The sequence below is a fragment of the Sesamum indicum genome, linkage group LG11, assembly GCF_000512975.1.
Source record: "Sesamum indicum cultivar Zhongzhi No. 13 linkage group LG11, S_indicum_v1.0, whole genome shotgun sequence".
Classification (NCBI taxonomy): domain Eukaryota; kingdom Viridiplantae; phylum Streptophyta; class Magnoliopsida; order Lamiales; family Pedaliaceae; genus Sesamum; species Sesamum indicum.
This window is the reverse complement of record NC_026155.1, coordinates 8574140-8592291: the sequence shown is the minus strand read 5'-3', so window position 1 is coordinate 8592291 and position 18152 is coordinate 8574140. Positions and strand designations below refer to the sequence as shown.

General features: G+C 35.0%; 3 protein-coding genes across 4 annotated transcripts; 2 read left to right on the top strand and 1 right to left on the bottom strand.

Annotated features, from left to right (window-relative positions):
- LOC105173616 (putative GATA transcription factor 22) lies at positions 394–2000 on the top strand. The gene is made up of 3 exons (XM_011095424.2): positions 394–785; positions 933–1283; positions 1458–2000. Exons 1-3 carry the CDS (start codon positions 561–563, stop codon positions 1806–1808), a joined length of 927 nt encoding a protein of 308 aa, XP_011093726.1. The 5' UTR covers positions 394–560; the 3' UTR covers positions 1809–2000.
- Positions 5462–8940, top strand: LOC105173615. Its single transcript, XM_011095423.2, has 2 exons — positions 5462–5748; positions 8400–8940. The coding sequence occupies exons 1-2, from the start codon at positions 5646–5648 to the stop codon at positions 8711–8713; spliced, it is 417 nt and encodes a 138-aa protein (XP_011093725.1). The 5' UTR covers positions 5462–5645; the 3' UTR covers positions 8714–8940.
- LOC105173614 (potassium channel AKT1-like) lies at positions 9919–16156 on the bottom strand. 2 transcript variants are annotated; one of them, XM_011095421.2, is made up of 11 exons: positions 15794–16155; positions 14200–14565; positions 14026–14083; positions 13624–13941; positions 13246–13491; positions 13062–13160; positions 12901–12933; positions 12628–12813; positions 12163–12357; positions 11992–12067; positions 9919–11034 (listed from the first exon to the last, which is right to left on the bottom strand). In XM_011095421.2, the coding sequence occupies exons 1-11, from the start codon at positions 15997–15999 to the stop codon at positions 10154–10156; spliced, it is 2664 nt and encodes an 887-aa protein (XP_011093723.1). In that variant the 5' UTR covers positions 16000–16155; the 3' UTR covers positions 9919–10153. The 2 variants fall into 2 exon arrangements, with proteins under 2 accessions (XP_011093723.1, XP_020553456.1); XM_020697797.1 differs by lacking the exon at positions 13062–13160 and having other exon boundaries at positions 15794–16156.

Here is an 18152-nt window from a genome sequence, read left to right as displayed (position 1 = left end):
AAGTGTGTCCCATATATTTCAAATTAGGTAGGGTTTATTAACACGATAAGATCATAGAAAGCCAGAAGAAAATGCAAGGCTAAAACTGGTGCTTAATAGATCAATGTATATATACTCTAATATCTAATCCTCTCATTGCTCCATCACATTATCTCGCATCTCGTACTAACAATTTAAACCAGCAGTGTCTATTACATTAAGTGCCAATTAGCTAGGACGAAAGTGTTAGAGATAGGGTTCTGTCAAATGGTCGTGTGGTAGCATTCTGCTCGCTCCTTCTTTTTCCTTTGTCTGTTCTATACTTGTTTGTTTGGTTGTCATGAAGTCACGTGAATCTCTTACCCCCCCACCCCCACCCCCAAGCTTGCATTTTCCCTTCCTTTAAAACAGCTCCAGAACTGTGCTCAATACGACCTTTTAGACACCATCAAGTACATTTCTCTTTACTCCCCTCCCCACCTCTCAATCATCTCAAACCTAGCTAGCCACCTAGTTTTCTTCATTCATTGCATTGATTAAGAAAAAGTTGCCCTTAATTTCGATATAATTCGTCGCCAATCATGAACATAAACTCGTCCCCTTCGCCTTCTCCTACAGATCAAATCAGTGACAGTATCGATCATGATCATCAGTTCCTCCAGCCGTTTGCCCCGAATCAGTACCACAATCAAGTCGTTTCATCTTCCCCATCGTCTTCTGCCTCATCGTCTCCTATCTTCTTTAGTTCAGCTCAAGATCACACCGGATTCTATCATCACCAATTGTACCACCCTCACCCTCAAGAGGTACATACCTAATTACATAGTGCAATAGTTTTTTTTATAAATTTATATATACATATATACATATTTTGTATTTGTATGACTTAATTTGTAATCCTAGTACTAGTTGTTAGTACAATATGATCAATTCTCGAATTTTCATGTTGTAAGGATGACAGTACTACTTACGGTTATCGCGGGGGATCATCGTGTGATGAGATGAAGAATAAGGTTAATAGTGGCCTGAAATTAACCCTCTGGAAGAACAAAGACGAAGGGCTAGCAAAGAAGGATATACCGGTGAAATGGATGTCTACGAAGATGAGGGTGATGCAGAAGATGAAGAACACGGATCGCATAAGTGTATCCTCATTCAAGCAGCTGCTGCAGCCATCCTCTTCTATGGAAACTGATCTAAGCAGCAACAGTTCCTCATACAACAGCAACAGCCCAATTAGGGTTTGTGCAGATTGCAACACCACCAAGACCCCCCTTTGGAGAAGTGGTCCCAAAGGCCCTAAGGTATTTAATTTTTTCAATTCTTTTTGCATTTTTAATCAACCCGACATTAATAGTTTATTAGTTTAATATATAGTATTTTTCAAGCTCAGAACATCAACAACGAACAAACATACATATGTAGTAATCTTTTGTAATGTCTGAGCACATATGAGTTTTGTTTAATTCTTATCTCAGTCGCTCTGCAACGCGTGCGGGATCAGGCAAAGGAAGGCGAGGCGGGCCATGGCTGCTGCTGCTGCCAACGGCATGGTGGTGGCCAATGCCAGGCCGGCTACATTGAAGATCAAGGTGCAACACAAAGAGATGAAGACAACGGGCAAAAATGTCAGTGGAGGCCTAAAGAAAGGCTGCAAAATTGCTTCAGCTGGATCATCATCATCATCATCATCGTCTAAAGCTAGTAGATTGGAGGAGTTCTTGATAAATTTGAGCAACAATTTGGCAGTACATAGAGTGTTTCCTGAAGATGAGAAGGATGCTGCCATCCTGCTAATGGCTCTATCTTCAGGCCTGGTTCATGGTTGAATATTAGTTTTTTCCCTTTGAACTATATATGTATTTTTGTTTCTTGATCTAGCTAGATAGAGATTAGGGTTGAGTTAAAGTTTGATTAAAGGTGCAAGAGCTTGAATTTTTCTGGTGAGTGAGGTTCTAATTATTGTGTTCTTTTAGTAAGGAAATGAATAAATTAAGAACATTAATAATTTTGTGTGGCAATATTCTTGCAGACTTAAATGTATTTTTGGTGCTATGATGTTAGGTTATTCGGCTGTTTACGTTCTTTAACTTTTTAGGTAGTATTTTGGTTCTATATTTTTTAATTTTCACGATTTCGTTAGTCTTTTTTTTCGTCAGAGTTCACCCTTCTAGCCGAAAAATGCATGTGCATCTCACGTGGTATTTTAAAATTGGGACTACTGTTCCTATTGGCTCATTTTTGTCAGTATCTTTGTCGTTTAACTTTTTATGGTAAAATTTGGGTCTTTCACATTTTAATTTTTGCTATTAATTCTTTTTTCGCCGGAATTTACCCTTCTTATAATAGGTGGTGGTGAACTCCGACGAAAAAAAATCTGAGACCATGAAAATAAAAAAGGTCGTGCAGGACTAATATACTACTTTAAAAATTAAAGAACAAAAACATCAAATAATTTAAATTACACAATATTACATTTAATCCTCTTCTTATAAACGCATTTAGATGTGGACAAGTTGAAACATAACCTCATAGGGGAAAATTACAACTTCAATCGTTAAGTATGGAGTGTTAATTTTCGTTTCGTACCAACCCATTTTCTAACTAGTGGATTTTTTGGGCTGATAATAATTCAACAGGAAGCGTGTTACATTAACCCTAATCTAAGTATTTTCACAACTAAATATATATATATATGTATATATATATATATACATATGCATTTCGTGCTATTAAAAGTCATAAATTAATAATAGTGCATATATATTAATTAGTATGACATCATGTGATCAATGGACAAATACAAATTTGTACGACAAAATCAATTATTGCCATACACTGCATGCAACATCATCATCCAATAACAACAACAATCGGGGCACCAAAACTAGTGAACAGGATGTCTGTATATTTATCAATTAAAGCCTCTTGCACAGAAAATCATCATGTTTATATATATATATATATATATATATATGGGGTTTAATATAAATTAACTCTATATAATTATAAAATTATTCCCTATAATAGCAATTTACTCCCTATATTTTTTTAAATGAAGCAATTTATTTGCTTATCTGAAAAGGTAATTGTTTCATTTTAAAAAACACAGGAGTAAATTGCTAAATTTTTAAAAATATAATGAGGTAAATTGCTATTTTTTTTTTATATAGAACAATTTGTTCATTTGCAATATCACAAAAAAATTACTTGTATTTTTTTCCTTATATATGCATGCAAGTTGAGGTCTTGAACCTTTGATCATTTTGGCTTTACATATATCATATATATGTGTGTGTGGACGAAAGATAGAAAATTAAAAGGCAAAAATATCAGAGTAATATTGGAGGTGATGATGATGGGCGTTATCTTGCGGTATATATTATATATGCGAGGGGGGCGCGGGGGCCTGCCCTGCCGGGACCTGCTGAGCTGACTGCCTCATGCATCGTCAATCATGATTGTGATGATACGATACAAATATTGCAACCTTTTAGTCTGTCCGAAATCGCTTTGTGCATGCTGTCTTTCTTCACCTTTCTCTTTTTCTGTATTTCTCATACTAGAAAACAAATACATAATTTCAAGAACTCTCATCATGTCTTGCTTTTTGTTTCTTCCTTTTCTTTCTGCTTCTCTTTCCTCCTCCCATGGACAGTTTCTTTGTCAGCTATATATATATATATATATATATATAGTGAATTTTTTTGGATTGAGTATTAGAATAAAGTTTTCTTGATACATATTTTTTTTACTTATTCAAGAAATGTACATATTTTGACTAATTAGCTAATTTCCTAGAATTTTAAGAAATTGTTTTTTTTGTTTTAATTATCTTTCAATAATGATGTAATTGAATCAATTAATAAAATGTTTTGGTATTATTACCTGTCCTACATGGATCGCTAACGAGGATTTAATTTGAGTGATTATAAATCCTAATGCTTTCTCTCTTTATCAAGGTACCTTTCGAAAACAATCACAAAAAAGAAAAACTGAAAATTCAGAACGAAATATTTGGGACGGGTAATTTCAGTCGCAAATTGCAAGGGGCATTTTACCATCCTTTTCTTTTTAAAAAATAAGTAAATTACAAAGGGTTTCTTTAAAATTTGCCTATATATATTAAAAATATTTATTTATTATTTGAAAAATTATAAATGTCCCCTAGAGTTAACGTCGTCTATCAAGTACCCCCTACAATAACTTGTCACGAGAAAGCATTTATTAAACGACTATTAATTTTAAAAAAGTATTTATAATTATAACAAATTTTAAAAAAATCCATTGTAATTTATACTTTTAGAACGTGTAAAGACCGCCTTTTTAATCAATATACATACCCAAAAATACTTTGGAAGTAGTTAGGCCTTAGCCCATTTATTCTATGTATCTTTCTTGATGCTTTTGTAATCATTTTCATTTACACACACAACCCCATTGTTATTTATCTATGTAATTGTATTATATTTTTTTTAAAAACATTGAGTTTTTCATGAATCAACAAAAATAAATAGATAGAAAGTGAGGTGTAAAGAGTCCAGCATTTTAATTATTGATATGATGAATAGGGGGGGAAAAGAGAAATCTATTTAAAGTATGAATATTTAAATAAGTCTAGTTCTAAATATTAATTCATGATTATTTTTTATTATTAGTATATATTATGTGTTCAATTTTCTTGAGGAGGATACGATGTGTGAGTTATCTTAATATTTAATTATTTTTTCAAAATACTATCATGAGTTATAAAAATTATCACACAAATCAAATAATTGCAAATAGTCATATTAGTATAAAGTTAAACCTTTTTATGTATTATTGTAGTAATACGTTGAGTTTACTATTTATGCTGCCTTTAGATGCATTGTTTTGGGATATCAATCGATTGGGTTCGGATTAGGTTTATCAAAACCCGATATCTAATTCGCCCTGAATTAATTTAATATTTTTAAGATATTAAGAAATATATATTTTTTGTATAAATAATACTACCATAAATTTATAAATACCAAAAATAATATTTCTGAATTGTTATTTGTTTATTAATAATTTCTATTTGTATGTTTCAAAATTTTTTGAAATATGTGGTACTTATGAATACATTAAAAAAAATTAAACTATTTATCATTATATTGATTTGTAAAAGAATTAAATTTATCCATTATATACATAAATAAAATATACATGTATTCATATATGTATAAATATCTTTATATAATTATATAAAATTATAAAAGAATTTGGCACCAAATCACTAAGTTCGGGATTAGTCCCGAAATTCGATTAAGACTTCAAAATCTGCTCCAAACAGGTTGAGTTCGAATCTAACCTAAACATATTGACATCCCTAATCTTTTTTGTGTTTTACATATGTGTATATATATATATGTATATATATAAATATATGTTTCATTCAAGTTTTGAAATCTATTTAATTTAATATAAATGCAAGCCTCAATGACAGGGTTCAAAATTCAATTTTTTCATCCAACTGCAAATAGCCAATAACTGGATTCCAAGTTTCCTAATCTCTCATAATCATTTCCTCTGGCTTATAAAGTGAAAACGGGAAAGAAAAATCAAGAAAATTTGCCAACCCAGTTGAATTTGCATATTTTCCTCTACAAAAACGCAGGAAGAAAGGAACAAAGAACAGACGAAAAATGGAGGGAAGCCCACCAGTAAATCACATTCCGAGCGAACCTGCTATCAAACGCTACAAGTTCCTTTGGCGTGTTTTCCTCATTTTCAACTTCGCTCTTGGTGGTTAGTGTTTCTTGCTTCGTTCGTTTTCTTTTTTGCTTCTCTTGGTTTTGATTTATTGAAATACAGGAACCCGTTAGGGCTTTAACTTCGGATTGATCTGGGGTTTTTCTATGATCTTAATTTTATTGATTTTCTTGAACTCGTTTTGGGTTTTTGTGTGGGTTTGATCTGTGGAGTATGCTTCGAGAGCTTAAATTTATGCATTCTACATGCCAAGTATTTTATGTGTCTACATGTATGAAATGTATGCATCGGGAGTATCGGGTGATAGTTCGGACTGAAGACGAAGATTTATAACTTACATTCTTTAGTTGAATGTATAGGTTTTTGGTGGTTTCTATTGGCCGTTCCATACGGATGCTCTGGGTTTAAATTAAAGAGCAACAGGGTTGGCTCGAATAGTTTTGTTACTTTCCGTGTTTGTTATGAAAGATGATCTTGAATTCAGCTTGCTTCCCTGATTTTCATCAGTAGATTGTGGCGTAATGATGAATTTGTTACCCTGTTTCCTGTGTTGTACTAGTAGTTGACAAGTAATAGATACGAAACTTTCTGTTTGCGGATGTAGAACTTGATATCATGCTAGTGAAATTGGTGACTCGGCTAAGAGGAAGCAATGTTCGCAGTGAGGTGTGGTTTTTGAAATAGATGTGGCTATTATAGTGTTGGTGGAAATTGTTCCTTGTTTAGGTGGTTTAATGATTATTGTACTCCGTGTTCGTCATATAGGGTCATGTTAATGATCCCCAGGGCTTGTTGTATCATTCTATGTAACTGAAATAAGTGTTGCAGGGATCATGAGAAGTGGTGGCTTTTTAGATGTTGTGTCTATTAGTGAGTAGTGGTGGCACTTTGTGGCGCCAAAGAAGTGTGATAGTGTTGGGCTGCAGTATTGGCAGCAGTAAGGTGGCAGTCAAAGCTATGTCTAGAAGTATGATGGCTATGAAAAATTGCAGCAGATGCATTCTAGCTGCATCCTTGATAGTGATTTGGTTGGGTAAAGGGACTGGCTGTTGATTGTGGTTTGTCATGGAGGATGGTGTTGGTCAGTAGAGCAGCCATTGTACCATGGTTGCATCATTACTGGTTAAGTCTGACATTTTCTATCCATAGCATTCGCTGTCGGCTTTCAGAATAGCATGTCCCTTTATGAACTCCAGTGATCTGGGATTGAAATGAAGGTAACTTGTTGAATGGTTAAAGCTCATGATTGTATTTTTTGCTGTGCTGAAATTGTGTTGGAGCCATCAGGTCATAGTTTGTAGTGGCATTGGTACAGTAGGTCTTGTGATTTTTGTTCTAGCAGCTGTAATTTCCATCTGGTTAACGAGTAGTATTCACATGTTCTATGACATGAGGAGAAAATTTTTTATGGTAACGACTTGATGTTTTATGCTCATTCTTGCTGCAAGTTTCTGGAGTTTCTAAGTTGAAAGACGAGTGGCAGATTGCATTGTTTGATTAAGTCCAGCTAAGCCTATCTAAACTAACTTCAAGGATCATGAATAGGATCCTGCGGTTTGCTGGGAATGAACCCCACAAAACAAAAAAATAATAGTGTGGAATAGATAAATAGGGTTACTCATTGTTTCAGGATAGAAGATTGCCATGGAAAGTGGAAAATCTCTGTGGTTTGAAACATAGGAGTCGAGGAGATCACCAAAAGTTCTGTAGTGAATGTGATTCTTCCTCGACCAACTTACAGAGCCAATGTGATTGTTGCAGGTGCCCAAAAGTTTCACAGATTTGGATCTACTAAATAAGACCTCATACAAAAATCATTTATTTGGGACAAGTGGAAAACTAAGTGATGGTCCGACTAAGTAACAGATTTTGTATTTTGTAGTTCCTGTGCTATAGAAAGTTGGGAGGTGCAATTTTCTTGTAATGAATTTTTTGTTGCTTGATCATCATTCTTGATTTAAAGTTAACACATCTTTCATATAATGCTCATTAGAACTGTTCAAATGGATTTAGATATAGATACTTGGGCATAATAGTTTGAAACTACGACTGCATGTTCCAGCAACCTTGCTAATGTCTTCTACTAGGGAGTGGGTTTTTCAGAGTCTTCGTCCCCTTGCATTATTGGAAATTGAGATGTGAAAAAATATTTTTTCAGTATCAAATTTTCACATCATAGATTTAGAGGAATTTGCTGCAGGATTTTTTCTGCTGCTTATTTCTAACTACTAGAAGATGATTGCATGCAAATTTTTTCACCAGTTCAGAAACTGAAATGTGAATGTTTAGTTTTTATCAATATCTATAGGAAAATCACGAATTTTGGGAACATATGGTAACCTGAACTTCGCCAAATTTAGCCGTATATGTAACAGGACTTCCGGTTTCAGTAGTGCTGGAATCTTTATCCATTGTCTCATTCGTGTGTAGGTTATTTGGTCATTATAACTAATTAAAAGAATGTGGCCCCCTTCCTTCTGCTTGTTTAAGTCAGTCGGTCTTCTTGGCAATTTGTTTATGAGCATTCTATTGTTAGAAAGTTCTGTTCTGTGCTGTGATTGTTAATCTAAAAATTCATTGAGCAAAGAGTGAAAAGTGCACTAGATTGCACTTGTCGCTTCCTCCATTCCCTTGCCCTTTGGCTAAATTATGAAAATCCTGACTTCCTTTATTTTTCGTATTTTCAGCATACATGTTTGCGCAGCCGGGAAAGAAAGAAAAAGTGAAAGAGAAAAGTGAAGTCCCTGCTGAAGTTGTGCCTCCTCCAGCTACAGTGACTGCTCCTCCTGTTGATGAGGAACCCGTAATCTCTCCTCCCATTACGAGGCCCGTGATCGTGCGACCGCCTCTTCCTGAGCACCAGCAACGTGAAATTTTCAAATGGATGCTGGAAGAGAAAAGAAAAGTAAAACCCAGGAGTAGAGATGAGAAGCAGCATATTGATGAAGAGAAAGCTATTCTTAAAGAGTTTATCCGTTTACAGTCAATCCCAAGCATCTAACATCTAGTGGGATCATTTCTATCGACAAACTTTGCATGCCCCTCTAGCAATGCGTGTCCAAAGACAATGCTGATTTCTGTAGCACTTGGCTGAGACATATTGTAAAGCATAATCAATCGTTGGAATGGCATGTATCTTTTCAAGCTTACAATTACTTTGTTCTGCCTAAAGAAGCTTGAAATTTATTTCACAAATTTTTGGTTTCACTTTCTCAGACTTGAGGTGTCCGGAGTGAGGCAAAAGGAAAGATTTGCTTATCAAGTCTTTAAGTGGCTACTTTGGGGCTTCACCATCCATATGAGTTTGTACTTACAGCAACGATGTGTTGATTCAATACTAACAGTCCACATGAGTGCAAATTGATGTGAACTTTATCAAATTTTGGGTTAAATTTTTATAGCTACCATCTCACTTGAGTTGAGAATTATTAAGTTATACATATTCATGTTAGTGTTATGTTGTCATGTTTTGATTTAACGATCTTGTCTGAACAACATTTCAGTTCGTAACGCCCATGTCCAACCGCATCTACTCAACCTATTCCTTTTTACTTATTTTTATCAGGCATATACGAATATTCAGCATGGCGATGTCTTCTTTCTGATTGATAAAGACCCAGTTCCTCTTCCCCTTTGTATAACTGAAAGAATCAGAGATATCAAAACTGCAGTGTTGAAACTACCAGAGATTGTTTTTTCTTCCTTCTTCCCTTACTCTGTTGCTGTCTATAAAGTGGGATTGCTTCATTACATCAAAAGCTGAATTCCTCATAGGTATGTTTTCCGATCACAATCTAAAGTTTTGCAATCTGAGCTTTTCATCTTTATTATCTTCCAGTTCTTTATAGATTTGGAGTGTGTGAAATACAAGGCATCAAAATTGACAAACGCAATCATATATGTATGTTTCATTCCCGTCCTGCTTCCGCAACTGCGACCGTTTCTGGAGGAAATAAACAGAGAAGCAAAAACTTACCTAGTGTAGCTCCCTTTTTTTTCTATAAAATATCTTTTAGACAAAAAATTAAATCTTTTTTCGTATTTCTTCAAACTATTAACCCTCACGGACACCAGCTTCATAGTCACATACCAAAATAATGAACAAATTCTAAGAGTAAATACACATGAGTTCTCTGAATTCGAGTTTCGAGAAGAATTGTCGGAAATCCAACTTTGATCCAATGAAAAAAAATAACTATCACACCATGGTGTAAAGATCCCATAACATGAGTAGCAGCTGACAGGATGAATACTATCATCTTTACACTTAAGCAAGCTCTTAGAATATTTCAGGGGTAGTATAAAAGTGAATATTTCATATGTGAAAAACCGGCATCCAAATAGCATTGCCAGTCTAAACAAAGATGGTTGGAAACCTAAAAAGAATCTAAAAATTTGCAAAAAGGATTAGAAAACATGACGCGACTGCTTTGCAGTTGCTTCAAGCTTGATCTCCAGCCTCATCCGTTCTATCACCAATGGCAAAAACTAAATGATCGCCATCTCTTATTAGGACAATGTCATCGATCTCAGCTCCATCTTTGCTCAAAACTTTTGCAGGGAAGAAACCATATTTCTTAGCGCATATTTCCCATAGTTTTTCGAAGCTGTCTGGGAGCAAGACAAGCTTTCCTGCAGAATCTCCTTTCTCAGGGCAGCTTATGGTCACTCTGGGAGCATAACTTCTGCCGGTTACTGCAGTTTGTGCCCCATCCAGGGACGAAAGCAAGTTATTCTCCCCCGTCTGTGCGGCTGACATGATCCCGAATAGCGAATTGTAGAAATTATTAGTTCTACGCCTGGGACGAGATCTTCCCCACGACCCATCTGATGCTGGAAATGAGCCCTCCTGGTTAACTGGTAAGATTGTAGGCTCACTTTTAAATCTCCCCAAGAAACGAACTCCGTGGCGCTCCTCAGGGATCGGGACAGTGCGGTCGGTGTTGGCCCCTTTATAAGATTCAAAAAGTTCCTTAATATCATCATGTCCTTGCTGCTCGGCTAGGTCTCTTGCCGTCCAACCATTTTCATCTGCTTTGTCGATATTAGCACCTTGGTCTAGGAGAAATTTGACTATTTCGATGTTGCCTTCACAAACAGCAATGTGAAGAGCCGTGCATCCATTGTTCTTTGGCTGAGTGACATTCCCCCCACGACGAACTATTTCCTTGAGCAAATCCAAGCTATTTTGTTCGGTGGCCGTGCAAGAAAATAGACCAATGTCACCAGAGGTTAACTTAGCACCATTATCTGACAGTAGTTTAATAACTGATTTGTGGCCGCCAAGCATTGATTCCCATAGTGGTACACTTCCTTCTGAATCTGCATGCAAGCAAATACGCACATTGACCGACACTCTTGAAATGTAGGAAAGGAAAACGACAAAAGCAGGGAGAATGTTTCCATTTTAAGCAAAGTAAGCTAGTAATAATGTTAATAATGCACATCATACTCGATGGTAGATGAACCTAGGAATATTTAATCACAACTTGACTTCAGATAGTCAACTTATGTGAATAGTGATGGAATATAAAAGTGATGGACTGATCAACCAATCCATAACTCATTAAGAGCCCTCAGCAGTATTACTATGCGTGCAAATTGTATAGATATTAATAAATAAGTGACCCTGAGATCTGATCCAGATCCATTGGATATGTAGAGTGCATATTCAGTCAGCTGGCAATCATCTGATCTCAACATGTACATAATTATATATTGAAAGGTCAACCGAAAATTATCAGGACATCTCGCTGCCCCTTGAATTTTAAATAATTTGAAAATGACAAATATAGTAAATAAAACCAAATCATCGTTGCATGATTTGGAACATAGATAAACCAGTTAAAGATACTCGAAAGAAGAGCTGTTTCTTTTGTCAAAATGACTTAAATATTAACACAGCAACTATAGCAACTTAGATGACTCTGTATAGAACATAATGCTTTGACCACACTTTTGAATAGTCTCAATGATAAATAATTTTGTCCAACCAATGAAGGGTCCAGGATAGATCGATTTAAGATATGCAGTCCGTTATAGAATAAGGAATAAAATAAATCGCACAATAATTGAGCCGACGACTTTGCAACTAGATTCAAGAAAAGGATTATTTGTTTTACATTAAGTGGTGGCTCCGTAGGAGTTAATCATAGACCAGAGTGTCTCTTTACGAATTAAGGTTGTAAGATTCAAATAGTAACTCTGGTAATTTCCGGTGAGTTACTCTATTTTTGCATGCAAGCATTCCAGATACCATGTTGGTACACTAAAATTTACCTCTGCTGTTGGGATCGGCACCAAAATCCAGCAAAAGAAGCACGCAGTTCTCGTTTCCTTTTGATGCTGCAATGTGCTGAAGAAATAGACCATGAGAAAGATTCAGAAAGTACTTTAGAAAAAGTTAGGTTATTTAGTAAATGAGGTTTGTAGAAACCGGGATATACTCACCAGAGCTGTCTTTCCATTATTGTCTGATTCATTTGGATCTAGACCTCTCTTCAGTAAATGATGCAACAATAAGTCGTCTCCTCTAAGTGCTGCAAAGCATAGAGTAAGAGGAAGGTCCATTCTTCCCCGAGCGAGCATGTTCTCAGTTTCTAGTAGAACACCCTCCATTATAGGGTCCTTTAATTCCTTCAAATGCTGACAACATGGAAAATCAATGTATACATTGCTCAAGAACGTAACAAAGAAAAAGCTTTACCATTGCAGTTTTACTTTTCCATATACTGTATGATTTCACTCAGCGCAATATCTGCAGGAATCTTATATTCTTATTGTATTTCAGTCAAACAACACCCCGAAAGTCATAAATCGGAATCTTATTATTGTATTTCAGTCAAACAACACCCCGAAAGTCATAAATCCAAGGCCTTATCAGAAAGAAAGAATGATTTTAATAACTATATGTACCTGCAGAAGATTATTCATGATAATTGTCCCATCACCAACATTTGCCTGAACAATGTTTAAGAATGTGGTACGATTCAGTCGTAATAGCTGGCTTAATCTTTTCGTTCGCGCAGTGAAAAGTTGAGGCCTATAACAAAGTACACCAATCTCACCACAAAGCTCACCGGTTTTGGCCTCTCCAACAACCTGAAATCATTTGTTGCAGATTTGGTCAATCTTTTTATGGGAAAGCACCTTTTGGAACAATTATTTTGAATTACAAATGAAACTTACCTGTTCAACTCCATTTTTCAGTTCCAACAGATCCTGTAAAGTAATCTATACATCATGAGTTTGAATATCTAATGTGCATTTAAGAATCTAGATGAAAAGTGCGTATGAGACGTAGTGCTCAGGGGAGGAGACACAGCGAAGGTTATAGAGTCCAACATTACCACTGCCCCCGTTACAAGAATATAAAAGTCAGTTGGTGCTTCATTCTGCAAGATTACATCCTCTTTGGGAGGGAAATACTCGGCCTTCATCTCAGAGACCTTTCATACAAAATACTATGAGATATGATACTGGTTAAAGTCCACAAATGGAAAAAGGAAAGAAATCGAATGTACAGAAAATTACCAGCTGGAAGAGTAAATCGTTGGACACTCCACGGAACAGGTATACCTTGTCTACAAGAGAGTAGAAAAGGAAATGTGAAATACTCGAGCGAATGGCTTTCGGAAGTGAATCAAGAGTCTCTTGCTGCTGCAAACCCTCGGAATCGGTTCGAAACTTCAAACACAAATGCGATAGCATCTGATCTTGAAGGCGAGCAGGCAACTGATTCCTCTGCGCAAAACTTGAGGCAGCTTGGATGGTATCTCTCTATTGTTGGATCCCGGGTGACATAACAGAGATAGACCAAATTAATCAATTGGAGGCCTTATAGAAACAAAACGATACTTGGTAACTTTGCTCACTAGAGTTTAAGATAATAGAACAGTAAGAGTCACTTACAAAATGCCTAGTCTTACTAGTCCCATGGACCACCAAATTTGTCATATTTCCTATCAAATATGCTGTCAGTCCAAGGTTAAAGAGCATGTAGAAAATGTCAAATATCATCTCCCTTGTATTTTCAGCATGCAAATCTCCATAGCCAACAGTAGTGAGGGTAGTGATAGACCAGTAAATTGAAGTTACATAACGAGCCCACAGGCTCCGCTGAAGGAAATCATGCATAGATGCTCCAATCCAAGTATTCTCTGGTTCACGGTAATGGGCAGCAAGTAGATAATAAAAGCAGCCAGCGCAATGAACTGCAAAAAGGGTAACCTACATGCAGAAATAAGATAGTTCAATCATTCAAATCCCATTTCTTTTCACCTACAGTTATCTAAGAATCTAACTTGGACTTACGCATATAAGCTTTGCGCACCTAACCCAAAAGTAGTTGAAATTTCTATCTTTCTCCAATCTGTTTTTGGTAAAAAGAAATTAAAGGGACTATAGCAAAAGATGAGGTATCTTTCCTCTAAACTAGAGTCAATATGGTGTATCAAATTGTTACTTGTGAATATAAAGCATTCTTACCTGGCAAACAACGCACCAACTCTTCTGAGACGCCAGAGACGAAGCATGTTGAATAAGCCATACGTCCGTAAAGGTTTGGGGGAGATCTTCCGAGCAAGTTCGGAGGGGATTGTGGATATGACATCAAATGCCAACCAAGAGGTCGCATACTTCCAAGCAATCTGCTTTGGGTTGTCAACAAGGAGATATGTATTTCTATCCAGGTAAGCTACGAAGAAAGTGAGGACAATGTCGATGGCAAAAAATCCATTTACAACATTATCCGTAATGGCTAGAGGCCCCTCTGGCTTATCAAGAAACCCAAGTTCAAATGGAGACACCCAAGCAGTGTAGATGACCAGAACAACCAGAAAGGTCTCCCATGCTCTGCAGTATTAGTTCACCTGAGGTGATTTTAGCAAAAGGTAGACTAATCTTTTGTAGCTAAGAACTAACAAATTCGTGCAGAGGGAAAAGAAATTCCATGCATTGGATAAATCCAAACAAATTAAATGTATAAATAAAACAGTAAATTTTCATCCAACCGTTTTGTGGTAAAATTAACAAGAGCCTGCAACTAATCCAGACAAAAGTAAATGAACGTTCATATGACCTGTCAACAAGCTCGTAGAACTTGGACAGCTTTTATTAATACACACGAAACGAAATTCGAAACTTCATTATGCATTCATGTTCCAAGAGAGTTTCAAAATGAAAACGTCCTACTTCTCAAATTTGTTCAAGAAAAGTCTCTGAAAAGGATTTTATCAACAAAAGCACAAATTTTGAACAAGGATTAGGCACAGTATAAAAGATTATCAACATGGTCCACATCAAAGAAACCATGTCTCCACCAACCGTTTAGAAAAGAACATATGTTTAATTCATTTAATTGAAATTCGGAGAAAGATTCGGAAAAAAGGTTGGTGAACTCCCGAAGATACACATAAAAGTTTGAAAGTTAATTGATGACCAAAGAATTATTTATCAAAACAGGCATGCCTCTTTTTGACCAGAAATATATGTGCTAGTCAAATGATCTTTCTCCATAGACACAGTCCAGTAAAAACCAAAAATTACAAAAGAAATCATGGGTACTGTCAAACTTCTCCAAGAATTAAAAATGAAAGAATCAAGGGGCAGTCAATTATGGAGATCTTCTATGTTATTTTCCTGGAAAAGGGGCGGAAGAATTATGAATTCGGTAGTAAAAGTGCTGATCCTTAAATTAAAAAGTGACAACACAACCAAAAAAATTGGACTTTGAGAAACTAGTCATCACCGACATTAATCAAGCAAGAAGGAAAGAAGGGACAGCATGCTCAGGGCAGCCAGAGAGAGGATTAAACAACAAACCAAGTAATAAAAACAAAACAGAAATTACTGTAATCTAATCAAATACTTCTAACCAAAAATATAAAAAGGAAAAGAAAAAAACCACAATCCCATCAAAGAGAAACCAAGAAAAGAACTGAATTCCTCAAAGAACGATGAATCCAAGAAGAAACAAATAAAAAAGACCCCACATGAGTAGCACAAACGCAGAAAACAAGAACATGCAAGCGCGCGCAAGAAAACAAAAAAGGGTTCTTCGGAAAAGCAAAGTAAGGGAAACCTGTAACGGCGATCATAAGGTGAAACAATGAAAGACCGAAGCTTGACTCTGCGATTACTTCTGGCGCCAAGTGAAGGAAGAATCCCAGTTGAAAGGCTGTAATGGCTGCCCTCTCTCGACAACTGCTCAATCTCCTGTGACTCTGCACCGCCACACATTGAAGCTCCGAACAACCTCCCTCTTCTCTTACCATAAACATCCACCATTCTTTCTCAATCTTCCTGCTGCTTGTTTTTGGCTCTGAATCAATTCTTCTTGCACTATGGCTCTCCTTATATAGCTACATGGGAGGCTCAGCGGCAAAATATTTTATGCTATAAATCTCTGGGCCGTGTCCCTACACTACAGCCTTCACTTTCAAGAAAGTCTCTCGTTGACACCGGACACCACCTCGTGACGTTGTCAATATACTACACGAATTCATTCAATCAGGGTTCTTCCCTTTTGACCTTTTTACCCTTTTATTTAATGGTTTTATAATTAATAGTTGACTAGTAGCTACCGCATGTTTGATCTCTTGGTATAAAAAGTATGTCAGAAATTCAATTAATAATTATAATATATAGGACAAATTATAGCTATTTTGTTTAAAATTTTGTATAATTAATTACATTATTAAAAATTTATAAATATCCCTGATTTTAATATTCGTATAACAACCAACTTATCTAGTAGGATTTCATCGAAAATCTGTGGTGAACTATCCAAAATGTCCTTCTGAATTATGATCAATAATTTTATAAAATATTTTTATGAATTAATATTCTCAATGTATTATTTACTCTACTCATCCCCAATTTTTTTATTTTTTAATATTTTATTCTTTAAAAAAACCAATAAGGATAAGTTAGTAATTTACCTCATCGTGTAAGAACTACATAATTATTTTTCATTTGGAGGGGTACTAATAATTTTTCAATAATAAATAGGTATTCGTAATTATTTCAAATATCAGGAAATATAGCTTACTTTATCGCTCTCTATATATATACATTATGCATCAGTGCAATTAATGCGATATTTTTATAATATGTCATATCGTGACTTTTTATTTAGAATTAAATAAATAAATTTGAAGCTCTCTTTAACTCAACGTAATATATTTACAAAATATTGTAAAATTTATGGAGATAAAAAATATAATACAATAGAGAGAAGAGACAATAAGAGAATTAAGAGGAAAAAAATAATAAAAAAATAATCTGTCCTTTTTGTTCCTATAGAGGGGCTGATTTCATCCATACGCATAAGAAATCCCTCGACTTTAATAATATAGTAAGGGCCAAAAAGTATTATTATTATTTTTTTAAGTGTGTTGCATTTATGTTAATTACCTAATATAAGTAAAAAGAATTAATGCAATATGATAAAAATATTTTACCCGAAAGAGAAAAGGAAAATATTACCTTATTGTTTATTGATTTTGTACATTTTTATTTGTTTATATTATAGGTGTCTTCAGCCCACGTTGAAAATGAAATTGATCTTGTTTTGGGGTAAGAGCGCAAAACTCAAACCCCTCCTAACAAATGTGATTCTAAAATTACGATCCGTTGTTCATTGATGAGAACCCGTCTTACAACCCGACTAGCTTATTGTATGCGTATGTCTTGAATTTTATTTAATATAAAATAATATAATTTACTACGAAAAATAAACTTGAATCCTACAAATTTTTAAAAATTGATTTGGATCAAGAAATAAATTTTTTTGGGTTGATTTTTTCTTTTAATATGTGATTCGTCATATGATTTAATACATTCAAATTTAAAAATTGATTCAATAGATCGAGAGTTCAGATCAAGAGTACATTTCGATCGACACCAACCATTTTTGGAGCTCAAATCCACAATCAGATCTCAACTTTGCCAATCGACCAAAACCACATTGCCAAATTTTGATTGATTTAAATTACAAAGGGTTATCTTGAAGTTTACAATAATTATAAATACTCTTTCATTATTTAAAGAATTACAAATATTCTTTTGAAATTAACGGTCATCTAGCAAATATCTCCTATAATGAGCCGTCTGGGAGATAATTTTTGGACAATCATTAATTTCAAAAAAATATTTATAATTTTTCAAATAAAAACACGTTAAAAATTACCCTTTTAAATCTTGGTTTTTGGTGTTTCACGTTTATGTCGATGTGTGATGGTTTCTTTATTTTAATTTAATTGGTCAGTTTGATTATGGAAGTAATTATGATTTTCTTCTTTGCTTTGTGAAGTCAAAATGAAGTATGGTTAGTAAATTTTTCATAAATCTCCAAATCATAATTGCGGTGCTTTTCTATTAAATGCTACAAGCTTCTGCTTCTATGCTTTTGCCTCAAAATAACAAAGTCAATTTTTTGT